This window comes from Neofelis nebulosa, chromosome 4 (assembly GCF_028018385.1).
Source record: "Neofelis nebulosa isolate mNeoNeb1 chromosome 4, mNeoNeb1.pri, whole genome shotgun sequence".
NCBI lineage: Eukaryota > Metazoa > Chordata > Mammalia > Carnivora > Felidae > Neofelis > Neofelis nebulosa.
Genome location: NC_080785.1, coordinates 132,640,732 through 132,662,600, shown reverse-complemented (window position 1 = coordinate 132,662,600; position 21,869 = coordinate 132,640,732). Strand labels below are relative to the sequence as shown.

The window sequence follows — 21,869 nt, the reverse complement described above, 5'->3', positions numbered from 1 at the left end:
CAGGAAAACGAGTGTCCCTAGCAGTAGCATTTGTCAAAATTGCCTTATTGCAAACCCTTTGGATTTTTTGCTTTCTCCTTTTTTTTTTTTTTAAACCTTACTGTGGAACAGTAGCAGTTGCATTTATAAACATCTCGTTTGCATTTCTGTATATTGATTTCTTTTTCTCTTTGAGAGGAAAACAAAACATCCAAACATCAGAGTCATCTGCCTGGCGTGTAAGTGTAGAACAAATTTGAAATGGGCAGTTTCAAACAAATACTAAAAAAGAGAAAGACTAAGTAGATGACAGCGCCCCCCCCCCCACCCCTCTTTAACATTTACTTTCAATGTTAGATGATAAGATTTGAAAACAATACTAAAAGCTGTGTCCCTAAGTGAATAGGCATTCAAGCAAATCAACTTATGCAAAAGCCACCTTTGGAGCTTAATAATTATTTACTGAACGTTCCTGGGTCATGAGAGAGGTTGTGATTAAGTCAGAAAAGCATTATGTTCAGCAGCTTGTGAAGGTGTGTTTAAAGACGACAAGAATAGTGGAAAAATACTAAATGTAGCAGAACTATTTTTAGAATTTGATTCTTAAAAAATGAATCCCCACAAATTGAAGCACAGTTAGAGTTCATTGTGTTTAGTAGGTACATCTTTAGAATTTCTTATAGTAGCTTTTAAAATGATTTCTAATTTTTTTGCGTGATTTTTGCTGTATTGAGTTTGCTTTCACTTGTATTTTTCATTCTGTAGGTCATAAAAACAGTTTAATGACTTATTTCTTTGAAAAAAATGAGCATTTTATGGACAAAGTTTATGTATATTAATTATGTATTTAAAATGTCATTATGCTAGAAATGTTATAAATTTCTTCCTTGCAAAGCAGATAATAGTTAGGGAGATGATGTCTGCTCTTTGTGATTCATACCCCACAAGAATGTACTATGTAAGTTACTAATTTTTTTAATATTAATTTAATGCAAATTAACAGATGACATGAAAGGATAAAACATGCCATTCTGATGCAGCCTAAGGACAGTGATGATGTCACCCTTGAATTTACACCAAAATTAATTCTTACAACTGCTTTTGCTTAATTGATTTTGAATTTCTTTTTCTGGTTAAAGAAAATACTCACCATAGGAGCATGCTTCCCTTCTAAACTCTCAGAATGAAATTCTTAGCACACATCTTTGACAAAACTGTTCACTGAGCTGTTGCCTATTAACTTCTTTGTGCCTGTTCTTTTAGGGAGGGCACATGCTGTGAATTAATTGTTTCTTTTGTATTTTCCTCTAGGAAAGCAAAAGAACACCCTAGCAGAAGGCAACATTCTAAGAGTTTTGGCTTCCTAGAAAATAACTTGTCAGTTTTTACTAGTTTTGCGATTTTAAGAAGATGCTGAGGATACCAAATCAAGAATTAAAACATAGAATAGTATAGCTTGTACTTATGGCCCACGTGGTGTACTGGCCACCATTCTAACCCATATTAACACATTTGATTCTCATAATTGCTCTCTACCTAAGGTACTGTTTTCTCCTTCCATTTTGCAGATGAGAAAATTGAGGTTTGGGCAGGAGAAAAATCCTGCCCATGTCCTGTAACTGAGACATGATAGAGCCACATTTTTACCCTTAGGTATGCTGGCTCCAGGACTTCTGCTCTTTTCTGTTATGTTTTATGGATTTTCATTTAAGATACTGAATGAATTGATGTTTCCTCCTCTGCCTTCTTACGGAGTGGTTTTCCGCAACGCACAGATTTCTGAATTACTCCAGCCATTCCTCATTTGAGCTTTTGAGGGGGGACATACCTAGTCTAGTGCCACAGTATTTGTCTTTCAAATGTATTTCCTTGTATCCAGTTCACTATTGATAATAATTATAAGGCAACTATTTGGGGCAATAGATCTACAAAATATATACATCAATTATAGGATCTGTTCTGACTTGAGAAATCTGAAAATGTAGAAGGAAAGTTTGGCTTAGAATTAAGGAAATGCAGTAGGAGTCCAGAGCTCTTGGGAAAAATATATTCTCTGTCACTGGATGATTCAAGCAAATGGTTTGACTAAAAGGTCTTCTGACACTAAGATTCTAATATTATCTGATTTTAAGAGGTGGAGTATTTGTTAGGATAGAGCCACCGCATTTATTCACTGAACAGGCATTTATTTGATCCTACTGTGTGCCAAGTATTCTTCTGGGTGCTAGGGAATCTATATGTGAATAAAACATAAAACAAAAATCCTGTCCTCATGGAGACCGGGTCATGAAGGACTATGCACATTTCAGCTCCATTCTTAAGTCTGGGCCTCATCTTTGCAGTTCAGAGTGACTGCTGGACCTCCAACCATTACAGCCAAAGTCTAGGAGACATGATGGCAGAACTTAGACGTGAAGCTAAACTAACCAAGTTCCTGGAAAGCTGGGTAATGTTGTGAGTGGCACTGTACCAGCTAAAACGAGGAGAAAATAGGAAAATGGATATTGGATTGTTTGAGTTATAGATTTTAGGCCAAAACTTTATTTTTTCCAGAATGATTTATATTTCCTAAATGTCACAAAAACCAGCTGTGGTACTGCAGAGCACATCAAACTGGGCTTAATCAAAAATGGAGGTTGGCCTTTGCAAACGAATATCCGATGTTCAGGGTTTTCAGGGCTTCACAGGTCATTCGATTCATTTGCTCAGTGTCATCCAATGCTGGCTCCTTCTTTGCATTTCCTTCTTCTCTGTCCTTTCTTCCTTCAGTCCACATTACTGTTTCAACTAGTTGGGCTTTCTTTTCAGTTGGTCCAGGAACTTCCAGACTTACATCTCACCATCTTTCCAAATCTTTGCATAAAGAGAGTTCTTTTACCCCAGTAGTTATAGTCCAAAGCATTGGACTTACTCTTGCTGGACCACTTTGGAGCACAGGCCCATGTGATGGATATGCTGATTGGCCAATCCTGGGTTGTGTTTCTATACCTGGAGTCAGCAGCAGCGTTATAACCTCATGAACTGAAAGTGAGGAGGCTGGTCCTTCAAGATGAAATCAGAGTGCATCACCAAAGAAGTGGGGCAAGATGCTGGGCTGCTCATGAGGCCATCACTTGTCCTTTGGTCTGGATTTCCACACAGTATTGCAGACTTCCCATGTTGGGAAGGTATGTCCTAGGCATGCGTAAAGAAAGTTCTTCCTTTTAAAATACTGCAGGTGGAGTGTCATGTCATGCCATCTCAGTTATTTGCACCTTACAGGGGATGAGTCTTTCAGAGCATTTTAAAACATGGCAGCTAGGCGCGAATGGGATTCCACAGTTGGATAGAGTAAGCAAGAATTGTAGAGTGTGGCCTAGTGGAAGGGAGCTTGATATGAAAGACAGAGAGCTTGAGTGTGCAGCATCTTAACTTTATAGGTTTTATAACCTTTTGATGGCCTGGCTCTCAGAGGCACTTTCCTGTAGGGAATTGAGGGCTAAGAGTATGCCAGCCCGTAGTGGCATCTGTGGAAGATGGAGAACAGTTGTGGTCATAAAATGAGGAAATGGCATCCTCGTATCCCTGGTTGAAAATATCGTTTAGTAAGAGTTGACATTCTCCTTAGTTACAGAGTGTACTGAAGTGAGAAACTCTGCGAGTGGTGAAAATAACCAACTTAAAAAAAATCTGATGATGAAATTGCCTGGAAGAACACTGGTCATATATTACTGAAGTCTCTTAAACATTTTTGGTAATCCTTCCTATTTAAAGAATTTTTTTTTCAGGCAAGGGCTTGCAACATATTTTTATTTTATAAACATGTCAATAATGTTTATATGTTAAACACACTATTTACATTATAACTATATTACATTATTTACATGTGCCATATTGTAATGGTATATGTATTACATTGTACAACATGTACAAAAAGAGAAAATAAAAGTGAAGGATAAAATTTTTATATAAAGAAACGTTCTTTAAAAAAATTTTTTAACGTTTATTCATTTTTCAGAGAGAGATTGTGAGTAGGGGAGGGGCAGAGAGAGAGGGAGACACAGACTCTGAAGCAGGCTCTGAGCTGTCAGCACAGAGCGTGATGTGGGACTTGAACCCCTGAACTGTGAGATCATGACCTGAGGTGAAGTCGAACACTTAACTGACTGAGCCATCCAGGCACCCCTATAAAGAAATGTACTCATCTTTTCTTCCTGAGCCCCAAGATATCGTATTTTGTATGATATCTTTTGAAGAATACTGATAGACGGGGGTCTTATTAGGGTTCTCTTTAATTTTGATCTAATCAGTTGCTGAGATTATTCTTGCTGATACCAGCTTAAAATTATTAATCCCGGGGCTCCTGGGTGGCTCAATTGGTTAGGTGTCTGACCCCTTATTTCGGCTCACGTCATGATCTCATGGTTCATGGGACTGAGCCTCGCGTTGGGCTCTGTGCTGAACATGAAGCTTGGGATTCTCTCTCTGCCTCCCTCTCTGCCCCTCCACTCTTTCTCTCTCAAAATAAATAAATAAACTTTAAAAAAAAAAGAATATTAATCCGGAATAGATGCAGAGAGTCTTCAGTTTTTACCAATGAATTGGAATCTAAGTGTTGTTGAGAAGTAGAGATTTCAGATTTTAACTTCTATGTCATTGGTGTGGTTCTTTTTAGAATGTTTTCTTCCTTTGGTACAATGAAAGGTACAGAACTTCAAAGGACAGGAGTACTGTCCACTTAGGGCACCGTGATCTTCCTCACTCCTGGCAGAACCTGTCCCTTGGAAAACGTCCAAATATTTGGGGAAGAAAAGGAGAGGAGAAAGACAAGCTGTACTTTGCAATCCTTTTTCTTTACTCTGTGCCAGAAACCTGTAGTGTGTACTGTTTGAGCCGGTAATGTTACCAGAAAAATTTTGGCAGGCTTTCATTTTTTTTCTTGACCACTAAAACCCAGAGTTGATCATGACGGAAGTTCAGAAGATCTCCATTTTTGAAGCCGAGCTGTGAAATCTGGTACTTTCACATTTACATGGATTATAATCCATATAAATATAGTCTTAGATGTTTTCAGTATAAGTAACAACACCTTTTCTTACTGGTGCTCTGTTGAAAAGGACATGCTTACATTTACAAAGTGATTACGTAAGAAGGAATGGGAAGGTGAAGATAATGGAAGGGCTGATCATCCAGAAATATTGGATACACAGACTGTCATTTGAAGAGATAGATCCATTTGCCAACTCTCATTTCAGTGATTTGTGAACTTGGAGGCACTGGTAGAAGATTCTTCAGAATTTCCTTTTGCTGACAGAACAAACTGGTTTGAGGGGAAGTTTCTGTAAATTCAGCCTGCTGGTTCCTTTTTCTTATGATAAAGTAGTTGTGTTGTAACCATGAAGATCCATTGGCATTACTGGAGAGATGTTTTTCATTTGTTTGGTTTTAGAGCCTCTAGTCCCCATTTCATTCCATTCCACATGTTGAAATCAGTGCAATAAAGACTCTTCGGAGCTCTTGGAAGGCTTGCTGGAGATGTGGACGGAATGTGAGTTTCCTCAGATGTGGAAGACAGTGTTCTTGTCGAAGAATCAGAGATGTGAGTTCCAGTCCCTACTAAACTCCTTGAGCATGGCTAGGCATTGGATTCAGCTGCAAAATTTTTACAGACAAGCTTATTTCACCTTACCTGAAATCAGAATGTCCAGGGTGGGAGACTGGGACACAGTCCTCAGCTAAGTTTGTGGCAGTCACTCTTGGGTTTGGAAACTCCTATGGCTTAACCTATCTATGACATGGCTTTCTCACCTGTGTTGTGCCTTCCCGTGTCTCCAGTGTGTATTTGACCCTCAGTCCTTGTGCTTTTCTGGACATAATTATATTATACTCCAGTGCAGGCTGATGCTAGGCTTTGAGCTCTATCGACTTAATGATTATAATGAAGATTAATTTTCCCTGGAGAAAAATGCTAGGATTTTTTACTTTATATTTCATGAGAGAATTGCAGGATTAAGAATCTCCCTCTACTCCTGCAAAACTTTGTCACATTCTCTGCATGAAATGGGGATTCCCTAAATCTTAAGCGACAGATCCGCTGTGGTCCAAACTTGCGTGTGGACTTGTACAAAATTGTTTCTTGGCATCAAAAAAGAAGAAGCATGTTTATGGTTTAGCATTTCTTTTACTACTAATTTTTGAACTCTGTTCCAGTTTACTGGACTCTGTGCCATTGTGGGTTGTTTTTTTTTTTTTTTACATCTGTTACAGATTTTGATCCTCATGACAATGTTGATAGGCAGATGCATTACGCAGTCCTTATAAATAAGGAAAACTGAAGCTCAAAGAGATTGAGTAACTTGGCCACTGTCACAAGTTAGTAAGTGGTGGAACCAAGTCCTCTCGGTGGAACAGTTCCTCGGCCTGAGGAACTGAAGAGAAGAAATGAAGAAAAAAGTGTATTAGCTCCTTCAGCCCAGAGACTAAGTTTCAACTGACAACCACTTTCCTGCCTTGGGTGACCATGAGAGGGCGACCAAACTGACTCAAAAGGTCTAGTAAAGGGATATTGTCATCACTGTCAAAGATGAGGGGTGCTTGGGCAGATGTCGTGTGGATGGCAGGGGACTGGATTTCATGGAATTTCTGATATATTTAAGTGGTTGATGGGAGCAGTGGAATTCACTGTTTGAATTTAGGAATAGACAGGATACTCGGAGCATATGCCCACATACCTGTACCATCTCAGAGAAGGAGGAGGCTTTGAAGTTAAAATACAAATTCAGCCATGGAGGGCGGGCGGGGGACTCTGGTGACAGGTGTGGCTGCCTGACGTCTTACAGCTGCTGTGTTTCCGAATTTACCTTACTTAGCTCACTCAGTCACTGCCGGGCATTAAGGAGGTGGGGTTTGGAGAGGATCAGAGAGGTTGAATGGCTCATTAAAGATCAGATTGCTCAGCAATGACTAGAACTTGTGTCCGGTTGATGGCCTTCCTGCTTGAATCACTATTGAGAAATTCACAGCTCTCGGGGAAGTTGTGCGTCTAGCTTCAATGCTTTGGGGAAATGTTCGTAAAGGCGTTTGCCTTTCCTTCATTTGGCTGTAAAAGGGTAATTTCTTACAGAGAGAACACCTTCCCATGTGGAACTCTTTAAGAGTCAGATAATCTGGATAGCTGACTTAGTTTTGGAGCATCTCAGAAGAATTTTGTGACCGTGGCTTTAGATGCTGTGAGATTAGAACCAGATATTCCCGGCACCTGGCACAGAGGAAGCACTCAGTGACTAGTTGTTGAATAAATGACCTTTCCATAATCTGATTAAAAGGAATCAGACTCACAGAATTAGGATTATCTAGTGCAGATTGAGCTTCATGGGCCTTGGATGAGCTCAGTTAGCTTTTAAAATTAAATTCATTTGGATGACTCTCCTTGCTTATCACTAATGACTTAAGCATCAGATCCTCGGTTTAAAAGTAAGCTTTTGAAAAAAAAAAAGGTTTTGTAGCCACACGTATTGTTCTCACATAAATTTCGACTTTGAGTTTAAAACATGATGCTCATTTGTCCTGCTCGCCTTTTGAGGGGTAGATATCTTCATTTTTGTTTGTCTATAAGGTGATGATTGCAGATTCAATTACTTCTAAGAGGCTGAGGATCTGGGAGTCATCTTTAACAATGTAGAAATACCCCTCAGGGAGTGTGTGCAGTGAAGTGACTACAGTCTTCCTTTTGCATTTTTTTTTGAGAAGATTTATTAAAATAATTTCAATTAGCCAAGCTCTGCTACATTTTCTTTATTGGAGTTTCAGTTTATTTATATGGGTATACTGTATAAATATACATTTTTCCCCCCGATAGGATATTTCTATAAATGCCTTAAATGATATTGTTGTGGGCTTAATGTCTGGAGTCTTAGCGTGGTTGATAACTAGTAATTTTAATTTAAGATGTCTCAAGAATGCTTTACTGTTAATTGAAAGGATTTTTCCCCCAGTATCACAGCCAATGGCTTGTCTTGAGCAGCTAATTAGTGCGATTATTCCACAGCTGCATTTGCTACAGCACAAAGGTTTGCTCCTGTTTTTATCAAAAGGATCAGTCTCTCTGGGAATGTTTTAACCTGACAGGCTTTGAATAGTAAGACCGTTTATTTATTTATTTTTTAATAGCTACTCCCCCCTTCTTTTCTTGGTTCAAAAAACTACATTTGAGCTTTGAACACATACTCAAAAGCGGGAAAATACATTCGCTTTTTATGCACTTTTCCAGAGCCTTACCTGCTAAATATATTATTTTGGGTAACGTCTAGGTATTTTTTCTGTGTGCTTGAGTGCATCATATTAAAATAATAAGCAGGATATTAACGTTGTTCAATCTGTGTGCGTCTGTAGGAAACTGTGAAGGGAAAAGGGTTTAAGTCTTCTGGAATGCTCAAGACATGCAAGAGAACCAATGCCCTGGGTACCATCATCACTTTCCCTTCCTACTGTCAAAATACAGTCTGCAATGTACCCCATCTCTTGTGTTCCAGGCAAAGGGGGACTTTGATTATTCAAGTCATTCCTTCATGTTTGCAGATTAGTTCATGTTCATCTTGTTCTTAAATTAGTGACATATATTCTGCCATTGAAAAGACTGTTATGGCTTTATTATAATTTTGGGGGGGGGACTAAAAAAAAGAACGAAAGAAGTTTATCTATAATTCCACTTTCCATCTGGCAGCTAAGATGACATTTATACAATCCCCGCTAAGCATGTGTATTTGTGTACATAAACACACTTTACTTATTTTAGACTAAAACATAAATACACTTTTATTTCCTACTTTTGTTCTTGTTATATACATTTTTCACTTTGCTCTGTAGTACAGTTTCTTAAAAAATAGTAGTATGTGATATATATATATATATATATTCACCTATTATAATTTTGTTTTTTAACTTATTTTACTCTTAAATATTTTAAATGGCTTTATTTTTCCCCCAACTTTACTGAAGCATAATTGACAAAAATTGCATACATTTGAGGGGCATAACATGATGACTTGGTATATATACACGTTGTGAAATGATTACAGTCAAGCTAATTAATATATCCATCACATCGTTGCTATTTGTTTTCCTTCTTTGCCGTGAGAATACTTAAGATCTACTCCTCCACCACATTCCAAGTGTACAATACGGTATTATTAACTCTAGCCGCCATGATGAACATTGGATCCCTAGAACTTGATCTTATTCCTCAAAGTTGGTGCCTTTTGACCAGTATCTCTCCTTACAATTTAATGATAAAGTAATCACTCTCATATTCAGGCAAAATTTTAGGTGGTTCAAAATATTTTGCAGTTTGTCAATAGCTTTGTGATGTCAGGTTTTCCACGTTTTGAATTGTGTTCTTAGGAAAATTGTCCATGGATGTCATTTTTGAGTCATATTCTATGAACAGTATTACAGCTTTTTGATAACACTGTTTTACTCATGCCTTTCTCAGTATGGTTTTCTTAAAGGATTGTAATAATATATATCCGCAGTGGCTCAGACTAAAATGATCAGTACACTTTCTCTGGTAGTGAATATTTTTTTAATTGGGTCATACTGTGAATACTTTTTTTGTAGCTGCCTTCTGTAAGTTTGTTATATTGTGTAGTTTTTATTCCAGTCACAAATCTATTTCTTCACCATTTTTAATGGCTGCATAGTATTACATTATATGAACCTGTTATGATTTCCTGTACTAATTTCCTGTGGTGAGTGTAGTTTTTATTACGTAGCTTTCTGGAACCGTGCAAGGGAGAAGCACAAACATCTTTTCATCCGTTAGCATGTGCAGAGTTTGAAGGTTCCTATCTTTTAAGGAGTTCATAAGATCTGCCAATGGCTAGAAGGCTTTATTTTGCCTTTTGTTGGAAGGTAAAGAAAATACTGGGATTTATACTCAAGGAAGGAAGCTAAAACTACTCATGCTTCATTTGCAGAGGGACTTCCTTGGGAGTGACTGTTTTCTCAAATGTCACTTTTTTTCCTGTTTCCAGGTACTAAGGTTTTGTACTGTTAGCCCTAAGCAGAGACTTTTTTTTTTTTATTTAAGAATGCTATATTGCTGGAAATAAACAACCGAAAATTCTAGCTGATAATAATAGCCATGACAAAGCTTTATTGAGGCAGCACTACATGGCACTCATTATACTAGACAATTTATGTGTATTGTTTTATGTATTATATTATTTAATCGTCACAAAATCCCTGAGAGGTTGGCTCGTAAAATGTAAGTGATGTAAGAGAAGTTTTAAAAACACCTCCCTCTTTGATAAATGAGTTAAGTGTGTAAAAAACTATTATTATCCCTCCTTTCCGGATACGGTAACTAAGGCAGAGGGAGGTTTAATAACTTGTTGATGCTATAGAGCTGGCAAGATAAGCAGTCACAACCCATATTTAGGAAAATTAGGAAGTCTTTTCTTCCTAACATAGGACTGGTGTTTAAGCTTTTTCTGTAATTTTGGATAGAGCAAGCACCAAAACCATTAGAAGTAGGCCGCATGGGGAACTCGCAGACACATGTAGGAGAGAGCTTGCCAAGATGAATCAGGAGAAAAGACGGCACAAAGAAAACCAGATGGAGAATAGGGTTGTCAAACCGGCTCGTCCTCTGCCCCCTTTCCCCCCCCACAGCCTGTAGTCTGGTGTTAGCGTTCTGGTGCAAATGCTTCTTTCATCAATGGTTTTTACTTCCCATATCCTCGCAGAATTTCCCCATGACAGAGTTCACCCATTCTTGAAATTATTCCCCGTTAGTAAACACCTTAGACATCTTCAAGGAATTTAGATAGCGCGTAGGAGTAGGTATTCGGTGAGATTCAGTTATGAAAAAGCAAATCAAGCAATTTATTTTTACATGTGGAAATCTGGGTGCCATTAAGACGCAGTGCCTCTTGGCACTTCATATGGCGGCGCTATATTTGGTGGTGATGAGTAGTATGTGGTATAAAATGTTCAAAAAAAAAATTAAGCCGCATGAGAAAAATGCCTAGATGCAATCAAGCTGACTTATTTTAATTCAACTCCTAATGACTTCAATCCTGTCACCTCTTGATTTTCAATTATGTGGAGTACCCTTCTGCAACTTGATTTTATCTTCGCGTAGGATCATTTTTGTAGTCGGGCGCAATTTAGGATACCCCCCAAAATGCAAACGAAAGGTCTCATTAAGAAACTAAATGTTGTGCCTTTTTTTTTTTTTCTTTCCCTTTTTGGTTCTCCCACAGCAGTTCCGAGGAGCATCCTGGGGCCTCCAAGCCTCCGATAAGCTCCTCCAGTATGACATCACGCATCTTGCTACGCCAGCAACTCATGCGTGAGCAAATGCAGGAGCAGGAGCGCAGGGAGCAGCAGCAGAAGCTGCAGGCGGCCCAGTTCATGCAACAGAGAGTGCCAGTGAGTCAGACCCCGGCCATAAACGTCAGCGTGCCCACCACCACCCTTCCCTCTGCAACCCAGGTGCCGATGGAAGTCCTCAAGGTACGTGAGTGTCGCTCTTGTTGGTTGGGCCAAGCCCTCTTCGAGACCAGCATTTTCCATTTCCTAGGTGTTTTCTTTCTCTGACTGTGTTTTTGGTCCTCTTGACCCCTCTGCATGCTGTCTGTCAAGGCCAACTCTACTCATGCTACCTGGTTTTGCATTTTAAAGGAAGGACGGAAAGTAACTGGGGATTTAGTACTAGCCCTCACTATGTGGGGGAAGAGTGTTGATGTTCTATGAGAAACAGCCAGTGGGGACAGGTGCCTGTTGCAACGCTATCTTTCCATTTTTCCTTACGAAAGTTTCAGAAATGGATCTCTGCTAATAACTTACATATTTTTTTTTCCTCCCTCCAAACATTCCACGGCCATTCTTTAATTTTCTTCTTTATTTAGTAAGTAATCCTGGCTATAGAATCTGACCGTTTGGGAAAGTCCCTTCTGAGATAAACCTGTAGGAGAGCGTTCTTCACTTTAATAACCAAAATGCATAATCCTTTAACTGAAGTGGTCTGTTTGGGGCCCCTTTGATTTCTTGCTAGAGTAGAACCTGCAGGAGCTTGTTAGCATCATTCTATCAGGGACATATAGCTTCCTAATTACTGGGGAAAACTGTAACAAGTCTGAGAATAGAATTCCATCTCACACATGTGTTCCTTCACATCACACTGGGACATCCTCCCTGTTGAAAGATGAGCATTCCAACTCTTAAATATGACTGATGCAGGGAAAGCTAAAAGCAAAGTGAGGGAACTTCCTCACTTAAAAGAAAATTTTTTTAACCCATTCACCTAATTGATTCATTGTAAAGAATCCCAAGTGTTACTGTTCATTAAGCAATGTGAACTTTACACACTGGTGATTCATTGTTGGTCTTTGCATTCATTCATGTGCTCAGGAGAAAAACATCTCCCGCTATTTAAAGTTTACAATTAAAGTAAATAGAGAGATGATGTGTTATAACTGGAAGCAATATATGATTCTTACCAGGAAGTACGAAAAGATTCTTTAAAAACAAATTGAAAGTAATAGTTTTTTATTTGCAAAGACCCCTTTAAAGCGTAGTGATGAGATAATGAAGCTCTTTCATGAAAAAACAGGAATTTTGTGAGGGCAAAAGAGATCCAAACAGTTTAGCATAAACCATTACTCTGATGTGATTGAAGTTCTGGATATTGCCACAAATAATGGATATTTTGTATCCTCCCCACCTCCCGATAAAGGCAGGTTTTCTTTTAGAAATAGATTATATATTACATCTCTCTGTTCCGCTTGGGTGAAAATTGGTAATCGCTAAGTTTTTATAAATTTAAGGTCTACGTTGTCTGGTGTTCACAGGAATCACATTTGTTTTGTCTGTGCCTTTTAAAGTTCTGTGAATTAAGTGATAATAAAATGTGGAGAAATATGTCTATTTTATTCACCGTAATAGTCTACTTTTCAATCTGAAGGATAAATTTTAGAAGAGGTGACGTGGATTTGTGCTAGTAGGTGATTTATGTCCAATTCGAAGGTAATGTTTCATATTGTATTAAAGTATATGAATTGCAATCACTACTTCTATTAAGGCAGTTATATGTGATGGTGTAGAAACCACCCACATGCAAATGCATTAAAATACCATTTCCACATCATCTTAAAAATGGACATCATTCCTAAATGTTTTTATTCCTTAAAATGTTATTTTGGAATTGCTTAACATGAAAATCTGGACTGAATGGTTTGAATAATATGCCCATTTTTCTTCACACGTTGCTGTGTCCTGATAACAGTGAGTTGAGCTACAACCTTCAATTTACTTATTACAGAAAAATGTCCAAAAGTAAAGCACACAGACATTGTTAGAACCCGGAGTACTAATCTACAAAGGAGCAATTGGTAAATTTATCTTTCACGCTGAATATAGTTTATTCTTGATTTCATCAGTATATAAAGTAGCGAAGTGTGTCATGTAAATAAAAAGAAAGTATAGTTGGCATAGCAACGCAGACTGGTTTGATAGCTATTTAGACAAATGGTAGTACCCTTTGATAAAACACCAAATAAAAACACGTAATTTCCTATAAAATGACATCCTGAGAAATTAAAATAATATTTTGGAGGAGAGTAGCATGTAAGGGATGGCTTAAGATCTTTAAGAACTTGGTCCTTAAAAAGAGTTTACATATTTTCAGAACTTTAATGTATGAAAATACTGTTATGAAGTATTTACAATAGAAAGGTAAGCGAGAGACTGTGATCTTTTTTTCTTTTCCCTTGTACGGTTTTTAAGTCGGAAGCATAATTTGGTAAATTTAAATGGTCACTAGTAAAAACTTAATTTGCTTAATCTTGGATCATTTTTCTATGAATATACATTTTCAAGGAATGATTACTAGTATAGTAATTGAGTGCATTATGATACAGATGATGTCGAACAAATATTTTTTCGTACAGTAGCCTGAGTCACTTCTTCATTTAATTTTTAAAGATTTAAATTGCTAAAGCAGAACATACCTACCTCTCATTTAGGTAGATGTGTGCAGTCAGAGGTACTAGCATGTGCTAGAGAATGCTGGTTAAATTTCCCCATCTCCCACTGGTTTTCAAGAACTTGATAGAAGATCACACATGCAAACTCGTTACCGACATTTTACTGTCAGTGGGTTGAATGCTTTTGAAAAGCTAACTTCGTGTTTTCAGGTTAATTCCTTTCTTTGGCAGAGTTAGGCTTAGAGATTGGAGCTTTTATAAAGCATGTTTAAAAATTGGTGACAGCTTCCTGTAAACTTAGGTCCAGTCTTTGGAATCCGGATTAGAGGTTGGAAATTTGCATTACGACTTATTCCTCACATTTTCACCATTCAGTCTGTAAATCCACAAAGTTTTGCAGGATTAGCTTCTGGTTTTTTTTATTTCATTACTTTATGGCTTTATTCTTCTTACTGATTTTCATGTTGGGTGATATGGACTGATTGATTAGTCTTATGGCCTTATATTAAAGTATTAGATGTATCATCTGGATTTCTTAAGAACAATCCAACTCATTGGCAATTTACGGATGCCTCTTTGTCGTAAGTTAACCCCTGCTTCGAGTACGTAATGCTTTATTTATAGTAATGAACACATCTCATATTTCAAATTATGAATTAAGAAAAAAGTCGCTAAGAACCGTTAATGGAAGCATTTCTTCTACAGGTGGGTCTTGTAGACTTGGGAGGTCATGCAAACCTTAGGTTTGCCGTTTGATCTAGCTTCTTTCAAACAAAAGCAGAGGAACCAGGGATAGACCCTGTGGACACATTTCAGGTCTCATAGCTGAAGAAACATCACAACACCAAGTAGTGTGTTACCTTCTGCACATTTACCAGGCAAGTGTAATCATAATGCTGACTGATTATAGGAGTGACTGGTTGCTCCGATCTTAGACTGGCAAGTTCATCAGAATTTCTTTGTCTGTTCCCTTCCATAGCATGGGCTCTGACAGCTCATAGCTTGAAAACATGTTTGTAGCTTGAGGATATTTCTCTGTTCAGAATTTTGTAGAGAATTGCCAGCTCTTTCCCTTCCTTCCTCCATCCCTTCCTTTCTTTCACCTTGGAATTTAACAATTTAATAGCTAAGTGTTCTGTCTGGACTGGATGGTACATTGAAATGTTCTGTTCTACTTGGGAGAAAGGCTGTATGAATTTAAAAGAGAAACAATGTCTTTTTGTAATTTTGGGATATATTAAGTAGTTTGCAAGACTATACATTTTTATTTTTTCCTTTTTTTGATCTCAGATAATCTAAGAAGTTGGGCAGATTGCTACAAAATTTGAAATGGCACTTGTGTTCATGAAATGCACAAACATTTTGCCGGAGCCTGCTACGTGGCAAACTGAACTTACTTTGGCATTTATTGGGTTGTATAATAATGGGGTACCCCATTTAGATACTCTAGCAAGTCAGGATGGAAGTCCCGCTTCCTTGTCACCTATCTCTACACCCAGTATCCCCTGAGATTTCACTAGTGAGGGAAAGGGTAGATGACTGAATTGCTGGCCTTTGTCCATAACTTTTGAAAACTACCTGGTGTAGAGTTTTCAAGGTGTTGCTTCTTAAGGTTTGAATACAGAAACATGAGAAGGGGTGTGTGGAGTTCTGTGGGCCGGTGGGTTATAGATCAGCAGAAGGGACTATTTCCACACTCCTCTATGCATTTAAGATGTCTTATTTTTTTTTTTTAATCTTTTTAATGTTTATTTTTGAGAGAAAGACAGAGAGTGAGCGAGCGAGGGAGGGGCAGAGAGGAGACAAGAATCTGAAGCAGGTTCTAGGCCCCCAGCTGTCAGCAGAGAGCCCGACGCAGGGCTTGAATTCGTGAACTGCGAGATCATGACCTGAGCCGAAGTTGCCTGGTTAACCAACTGAGCCCCCCGCCGGGGGCCCATCCACTGTGCATTTAGATTTTGTTCCTCATTTATTAGCTGGGAGTACAGAACCTTATTAGCATCATGGTGGCCACAGGAAGCAGGAACAGGTTCAGAATGCTTGCCTTGTTCCCCTTAGTTAGGGGGTCTCTTACTAGAGGTGCTGACCCCAGAAGAAAGGATGTCTGAGAATTCTTCTAATACCATAGTCTGTGGGCCACCACATATTTATTCTTGTTCATCTGTGGTCCATCACATATTTTTGCCACTAGACAGTGTGACCTACACATTCCGTGAGCCTTAGTTTCAGAACTATTTATAAACGTTGGTGTCCTTTCATTTTTGGATCAAACTCTGTGTCTGGAAGGCCACATCCTTCTTCGGGCGGGGTGGGGGTGGGGGGTGGACAAACAGATTCCAGATTCAAAGAGCTTTTCATCCTCCCGGAGACCTCATTTCCCTATAGGGTCTTTGAGTCTCCTGGTTGTATCACTTTGATGTGTTCAGTGTCACACATTAGGTGATTCTTTTTCCTCTTTAAAACTCATTTTATTGATTTTTAAAAATTACAGACAATGTCTGTTAACATGGAATCTAGTTTAATAGCGGGGAAGAAAAATCCAACAGGAAACTCCCTCCTGCCTCCCCCTCCCTTCCTCCCTCCCTCAAGGTCCCTGGAAGGAGGTGCTATTAGCAGTTTAGGGTGCAGGCTTCTTAACCTCGCTGCTTTCCAGCCCTACAGTTGCCTTCGATGGGAGCAAGGTCCGAAGAAATACATTAGGCAGTTTTGAGCAGGTAGACATATACCCTATCTTTCTCTGTGTTCACATTTACATATAGAACAAAAGAAATAAAGTTTCTACTTCCGGATTCTCTCTACTTTTGAGAATATTGCTTCAAACTGTTCTCCCTTAAGCAGAGTGGGGGCTTCTTACTCTGTGTTTGGAAAGCAGTTGGATCATTTTGGGGTTGCAAGTGTGTGTACTAGCTTCCACGGGCACTGATTGACAGACCATTTGCTCCACCCCCCCTCCCCACCATGCTGCCTTACAAACCTCCGTGGGTAAGGATTTAGTAATCTCAGGGCTGGCGTAGGAAGGTGCTCCATAGACTTGTCTCACGTTGGTGAAGTCAAGCTTAACACAGGCTAAAGTAGTGTAAGAATCTCTGTAAATGTACACTGATTAATTTTAGATATTGTTTTCTGTCTGCACTGCTTGCAGTGACTCGTAACTAGTAATGAAATGCTGACTGAAGAGAGTCACTTTTGCTTAGATTTTTAGGCCTGGTCCACTTAAGTGGGCAGGCCTGTGGGGAGCAACTATCTCAAACAAAATACTCAATCTTGACACAGCTAAGCCTATGAATTAATTCCGCTTTTTGAAAACACTGAAACATCAGCTCTGATCACCTGTGCACCTGGTAATGTTAGCACTAAATGTGAATAATTTCTCCCTGTGAGACCACAAGGCCATTTTTATGTGGCTGAGGAGTACACTAGAATCTGGGTGATTTGATTTCCTTAGGTAGTAGATAGACCAGGGGTGCTCAGTAGGCACGTGAACCATGCAGGTTTGGGAGGGACACTCTCTCTTTAGGCACAAGGATCTTTATCACCTTGTCACTGGGCTACTTTGCAACCACCAAAGTCATCTTGGGGGTTTATGTGAGGGAGTGGCTGCTCAGCTCCTTTGCTTTCTGCTGCGAAAAGAAGCCACGCAGATAGATGTGTCACTGTTCATCGACACAGTTCTCATAATTCAGTTCTGGTGGCGGTCAGGGTAACATCTTACAGAGAATATTAAGGTCTGGGGCCTGGGAGTAAGGACCGAAAACTAGAGTGGATCTTTTTTTGTTTGGCTCTGAAGGGTAATTTCTTTTTAATGTGATGGGATCTGTAGAGCATGCATCCTCAACCAGGGTGATATTCCCCCCCTCCCCCGGTGGGGGGGGGGCAGAAATTGGTCCTTGGAGGGCGCAAAGTTGTAGACATTAGAGTGGTTTCAGCCTCTGAAGGGCCTTAGTATATAAACAGTTTATGTGCCTGTTAAAATTTCATGGGCGTGGGATTAAGAAGAGGCAGTTTGGGGAGAAAATGTCTAAAAAGACTCCTCAAGGGGAGTGATGATGAAAAAAAACCTTGAGAAACATTCCTGTAGAGTACTTAGCACTTTGCTCAACTCCTCTTTTTGTTTAGAGAACACTTCTCAATTCCTACATTCCAGCCAGGCTGCGTCTCCCTAGGAGAGGTGCTAGAATATCAGTAGACATGGTTGGCGTGTCCAGCACTGGGCAGTTAGTATTAGCATCCCCATGTCAGAGATATGGGAACTGAGGCAAAGGATAAGCAGTTCATCTAAAGTCGAGGGGGCAAGTGGTACAGTCAGGATTCGAACCCCCTCAGGTGGACTCCATGGCTCAGATTTCATTCGCGGGAGAGTAAATGGTCTAAGAAACTTCTGGAGGAAGGAGTAGCAGGGTTACTCTCTCAAGTGCCATGGCAGCCTAGGGCCTGCAGATGTTTATGAGAGAGCTTCAGGCCGTAGCTTAATATTTTAATAAGAATTCTTGGTGTTAGGGGTGCCTGGTTGGCTCAGTCAGCAGAGCATGTAGCTCTTGATCTTGGGTTTATGAGTTTGAGCCTCACATTGTAGAACTAACTTAATAAGAAAATAAATGTAAATAAATACATAGATAATTAATTAAATAAATACATAAATAGATAGGAATTACTGGTGTAAATGTGGTATGGCCTAAAGCAACTTGGAGGAGGAATGGCAGTGACTGTACAGATATGGATCATTGGCTGTATTGGATTATAGGCTAAAGGCTTGATCTTCTTTATCTGATGTATTCCTCTAGCAATCCTATGGGATAGGTAGGATAAGCACCATCTTCCAGGTGAGGAAACTGAGGCAGAGAGAGATTTGTCACTGTGGTCAGACAGGCTCCACACCCTACCCTGTGTCTCCTTGGAACCACATTCCCTGCTGCCTCTGTGTTTTCCACAAAACTCAAGGATGTACATTTCTAAAGAATCACTAATAACAGAATATGTTAGAGGCAAGTGGGAAGTCAGAGAGAAGCTAAAGAGGAGTTTTATCGGAAGGATATGTGATCTTAAGCATTTAGAATTATTTAAGGGCCCATCCATATTGAATAAGAAGAGTGGGTCCCTCAGTCTCCATGATATGCCAGATGAAAGATCTAGATGTGTTCTTACTGTATTAAAAAGGCTGCCTGGCCACACTGACCACAAGGGTAATTTATGGTTTAGTTACAGTGTCATTACTGAACAAAAAAGCGCTGCAGTGAAAGTTGCTGTGACAACATCCAAAAATTGTACCTCAGGATCACTCGTGTTCTAAAGATCGTGTTGGCTCAGGCTATCGCGACTTATATCCTTTATAGTCATGCATCTTTTAGTAATGCAGTAATGGCGCTAAATTGTTTTTGAAGTACTCATTTTGATGGACTCACACACATCTTTACATCCTTTAATTAGGAATTTTCTCCTGAAATTATGGTTGCATTTAGAGTTCTTCTTCCCCTCCCCACCCCCTGCAGTATTCTAGCTTTTGCTGTATTTGAGCCCTTAAAACTGAAGCTTCAGTTCTGATTCTTTTTCCCTTTGCTTTTAAGTGAATAACGTCGGCTGTAATACATCTTATATTACTGCACAGAAAGGTCAGAGGTCTTCTTCACAAATGTTACCTACTTATTCCCAACAATGAAAGGAAGGACTTGGATTCGAAAGACCACCTTCTATAAATACGCCCTTGAACAACAGAGATTGTGGACACGTGTAAGCACAATCTAATTTTACCATTGCCCTACTAACATCAGTGGGTGGGATCTGTGTTTGAAAAGATGTAAATCAGCACGGTGGCGGTGCACAAGGTTATGGCTGCAGTCAGCGCTAGAATATTAGCTCTTGTCCTGAATATGTCTCTTCTTGTTGACTTCTTTGAGTATCAGCCTGCACTTTAAGGAAAACTTAACTCCTGACAATACACGGGTCTTTCCGACCTTGTTTATAAAGTAAGATGTTTTTGCGTGTCAGTTTATAACTTCGCACAAGTGGGATGAACCACAGTTGGAGTATTGGAGGTGGAGGTGTCAAAGGCCTTATTTTATCATTTTTCATGGGAGAGTGTGCGCATTCATTCTGAATGTAATTAAAGTGAGCGTCTCCAGTGCATTTTATTTAGGAGTCTTGACAGAGTCGTCTTCACTCACAACTTTCTGAGTGGCACTGTTCTTCTGCCAGGTGAGTTGACTAGACTTACATACATGATGTAACCCTCGTGGCCTTGCCTGCCAGAAAGATAGCAAGGTGGACGGGTCCTGAAACTTAAAAATGAAGAAAAGGGTTTGAATCACCCTGTTGTGAACAATTTTCGAAAGTAGTTAAGAGGCCCAACATGAAAAGCAAAATTCAGGTTTTTGCCCCCTTACCACCAGGCATGGCTTTGTCGTAATCTCCCCTGTTGGCCCTGAGTTTTGTATAATTAAAATTTAGGAGCTAGAAATTTTGTTGAGACTTAATTAGAAGCGACAAACCAGAGACATTCCTGCTGGTTAGGAAGGGCTTAAGAAATTCTTATTGGCTAAATTACAAATATGTAACATTTTTTTCTGAGCACTGCATGGTAGTTCTGACCGCCTAAAGGTGACAAGATTAGCTCTGTTTTTCTAGTGAGGTAGTAAAAATTAGATTAATAAGCACCAGGCAAAGAACCTTTTCTTTTTTTCGAAAGAAATCTTACCTTGAGTATTTCTGGCTGTGGAGATCGCTGCCTTAATTAGCCACATGGTCTTTTTACCTCCTGGGAAATAAGTATGGGATAAAATTGGGGATCAAGACGTAGGCGCACATTGACTTAGCACACGCCGCTAAGTAATTCATCAAGGAATGTTGGTAATTAGTCCTGCCTCTTTCAACTCTTGGCTTATTTCATAAAACCAGTTGATTTAAAATAATGCCTGCTGATTTATTACCAACACGTTTCAAGCCTGAGACTTGGCTTTTCAACAAAAGCGATATTGTGCAGTGATGGAAATGCGCCCTCTTGTTTTTGCGTTTTTACGAATTCTGAAGGGCCATTTACAGGCCCCTCTTAACTTTGTTGTGTTATTATTATTATTATTATTATTATTATTATTTTTACCTCATTCAGCATTTTACTGGGTTTTCTTTTGTCTCTTGCTGAAGAGAAAGGGGGAGCAAATTAGAAAAAAAATTCCAGGCTCTTGGAGGTTTTGGATGTGAGGTGCTTGTCAAAGTGTATCGGCTCACTGTGGTTTGATGGAATTTAATTTGAATCCTTCGCCTGGTCAGACAGGCTGTAGTAATGGCCTTTGCTCTTCCTGCACTCTTATGTGTTTGGTGATATTTATGACAGGCAGGTTCGTCTTAAAAGATTGAATTTATGAGAAGTACAGAACCTGATGACCTCGGCCTCATAGTCTTGGTTTCCGCACAGCCAGGTATATTATTATTCGGATCCTAAATTTCCATTCATGCACTGATGTGCTTCTTTATGCTTTGGGATGCAAGCACAATCCGCTTCCTCGTTGAAAAGCCAGGATTAGCTTGACTCCAGTACATATACTGGGTGACTTTGGGCAAGTTCACCGGTTTCTCTGGGCCTCAGTGTTCTCATCTGTGAAGTGGAGGTCACAGTGCCTGCTCCGGAGTTTTTGTGAGGACCAAATGGGATCGTTCCCCCAAAGCAATGCTGCCTGGTAGAGAGGGAGCCACATGTGGGAAGCTAAGTTTTCTGGTAGTCACATTAAAAGCAGTGGAAAGAACAGGGAAAAATGAGATGAAGAATACACTTTATTTCATCCAGTATATCCCCAGTATTATCATTTCGACATGTCATCAATGTAAAGATTATTAGCAAGATATTTTCATTCTTTTCATTTTTCATACCAAGTCTTCAAAACCGAGTGTGTATTTTACATCTGCACGTATATCTCAGTTCGACAGTAAATTTTC

The 21,869-nt window shown here is 39.3% G+C and overlaps 1 protein-coding gene across 8 annotated transcripts in view; it reads left to right on the top strand.

Moving 5' to 3' along the window:
- MITF (melanocyte inducing transcription factor) overlaps positions 1–21,869 on the top strand; it is a 223,516-nt gene that overhangs the window by 121,399 nt on the left and 80,248 nt on the right. For 5 of the 8 annotated variants that reach the window (XM_058728818.1, XM_058728820.1, XM_058728825.1 and 2 more), the window contains exon 2: positions 11,223–11,475. In XM_058728818.1, the coding sequence (XP_058584801.1) occupies positions 11,223–11,475 (253 nt within the window). The remainder of the gene's footprint in view (positions 1–11,222; positions 11,476–21,869) is intronic. The other 3 variants (XM_058728819.1, XM_058728821.1, XM_058728823.1) reach the window with 1 other exon arrangement.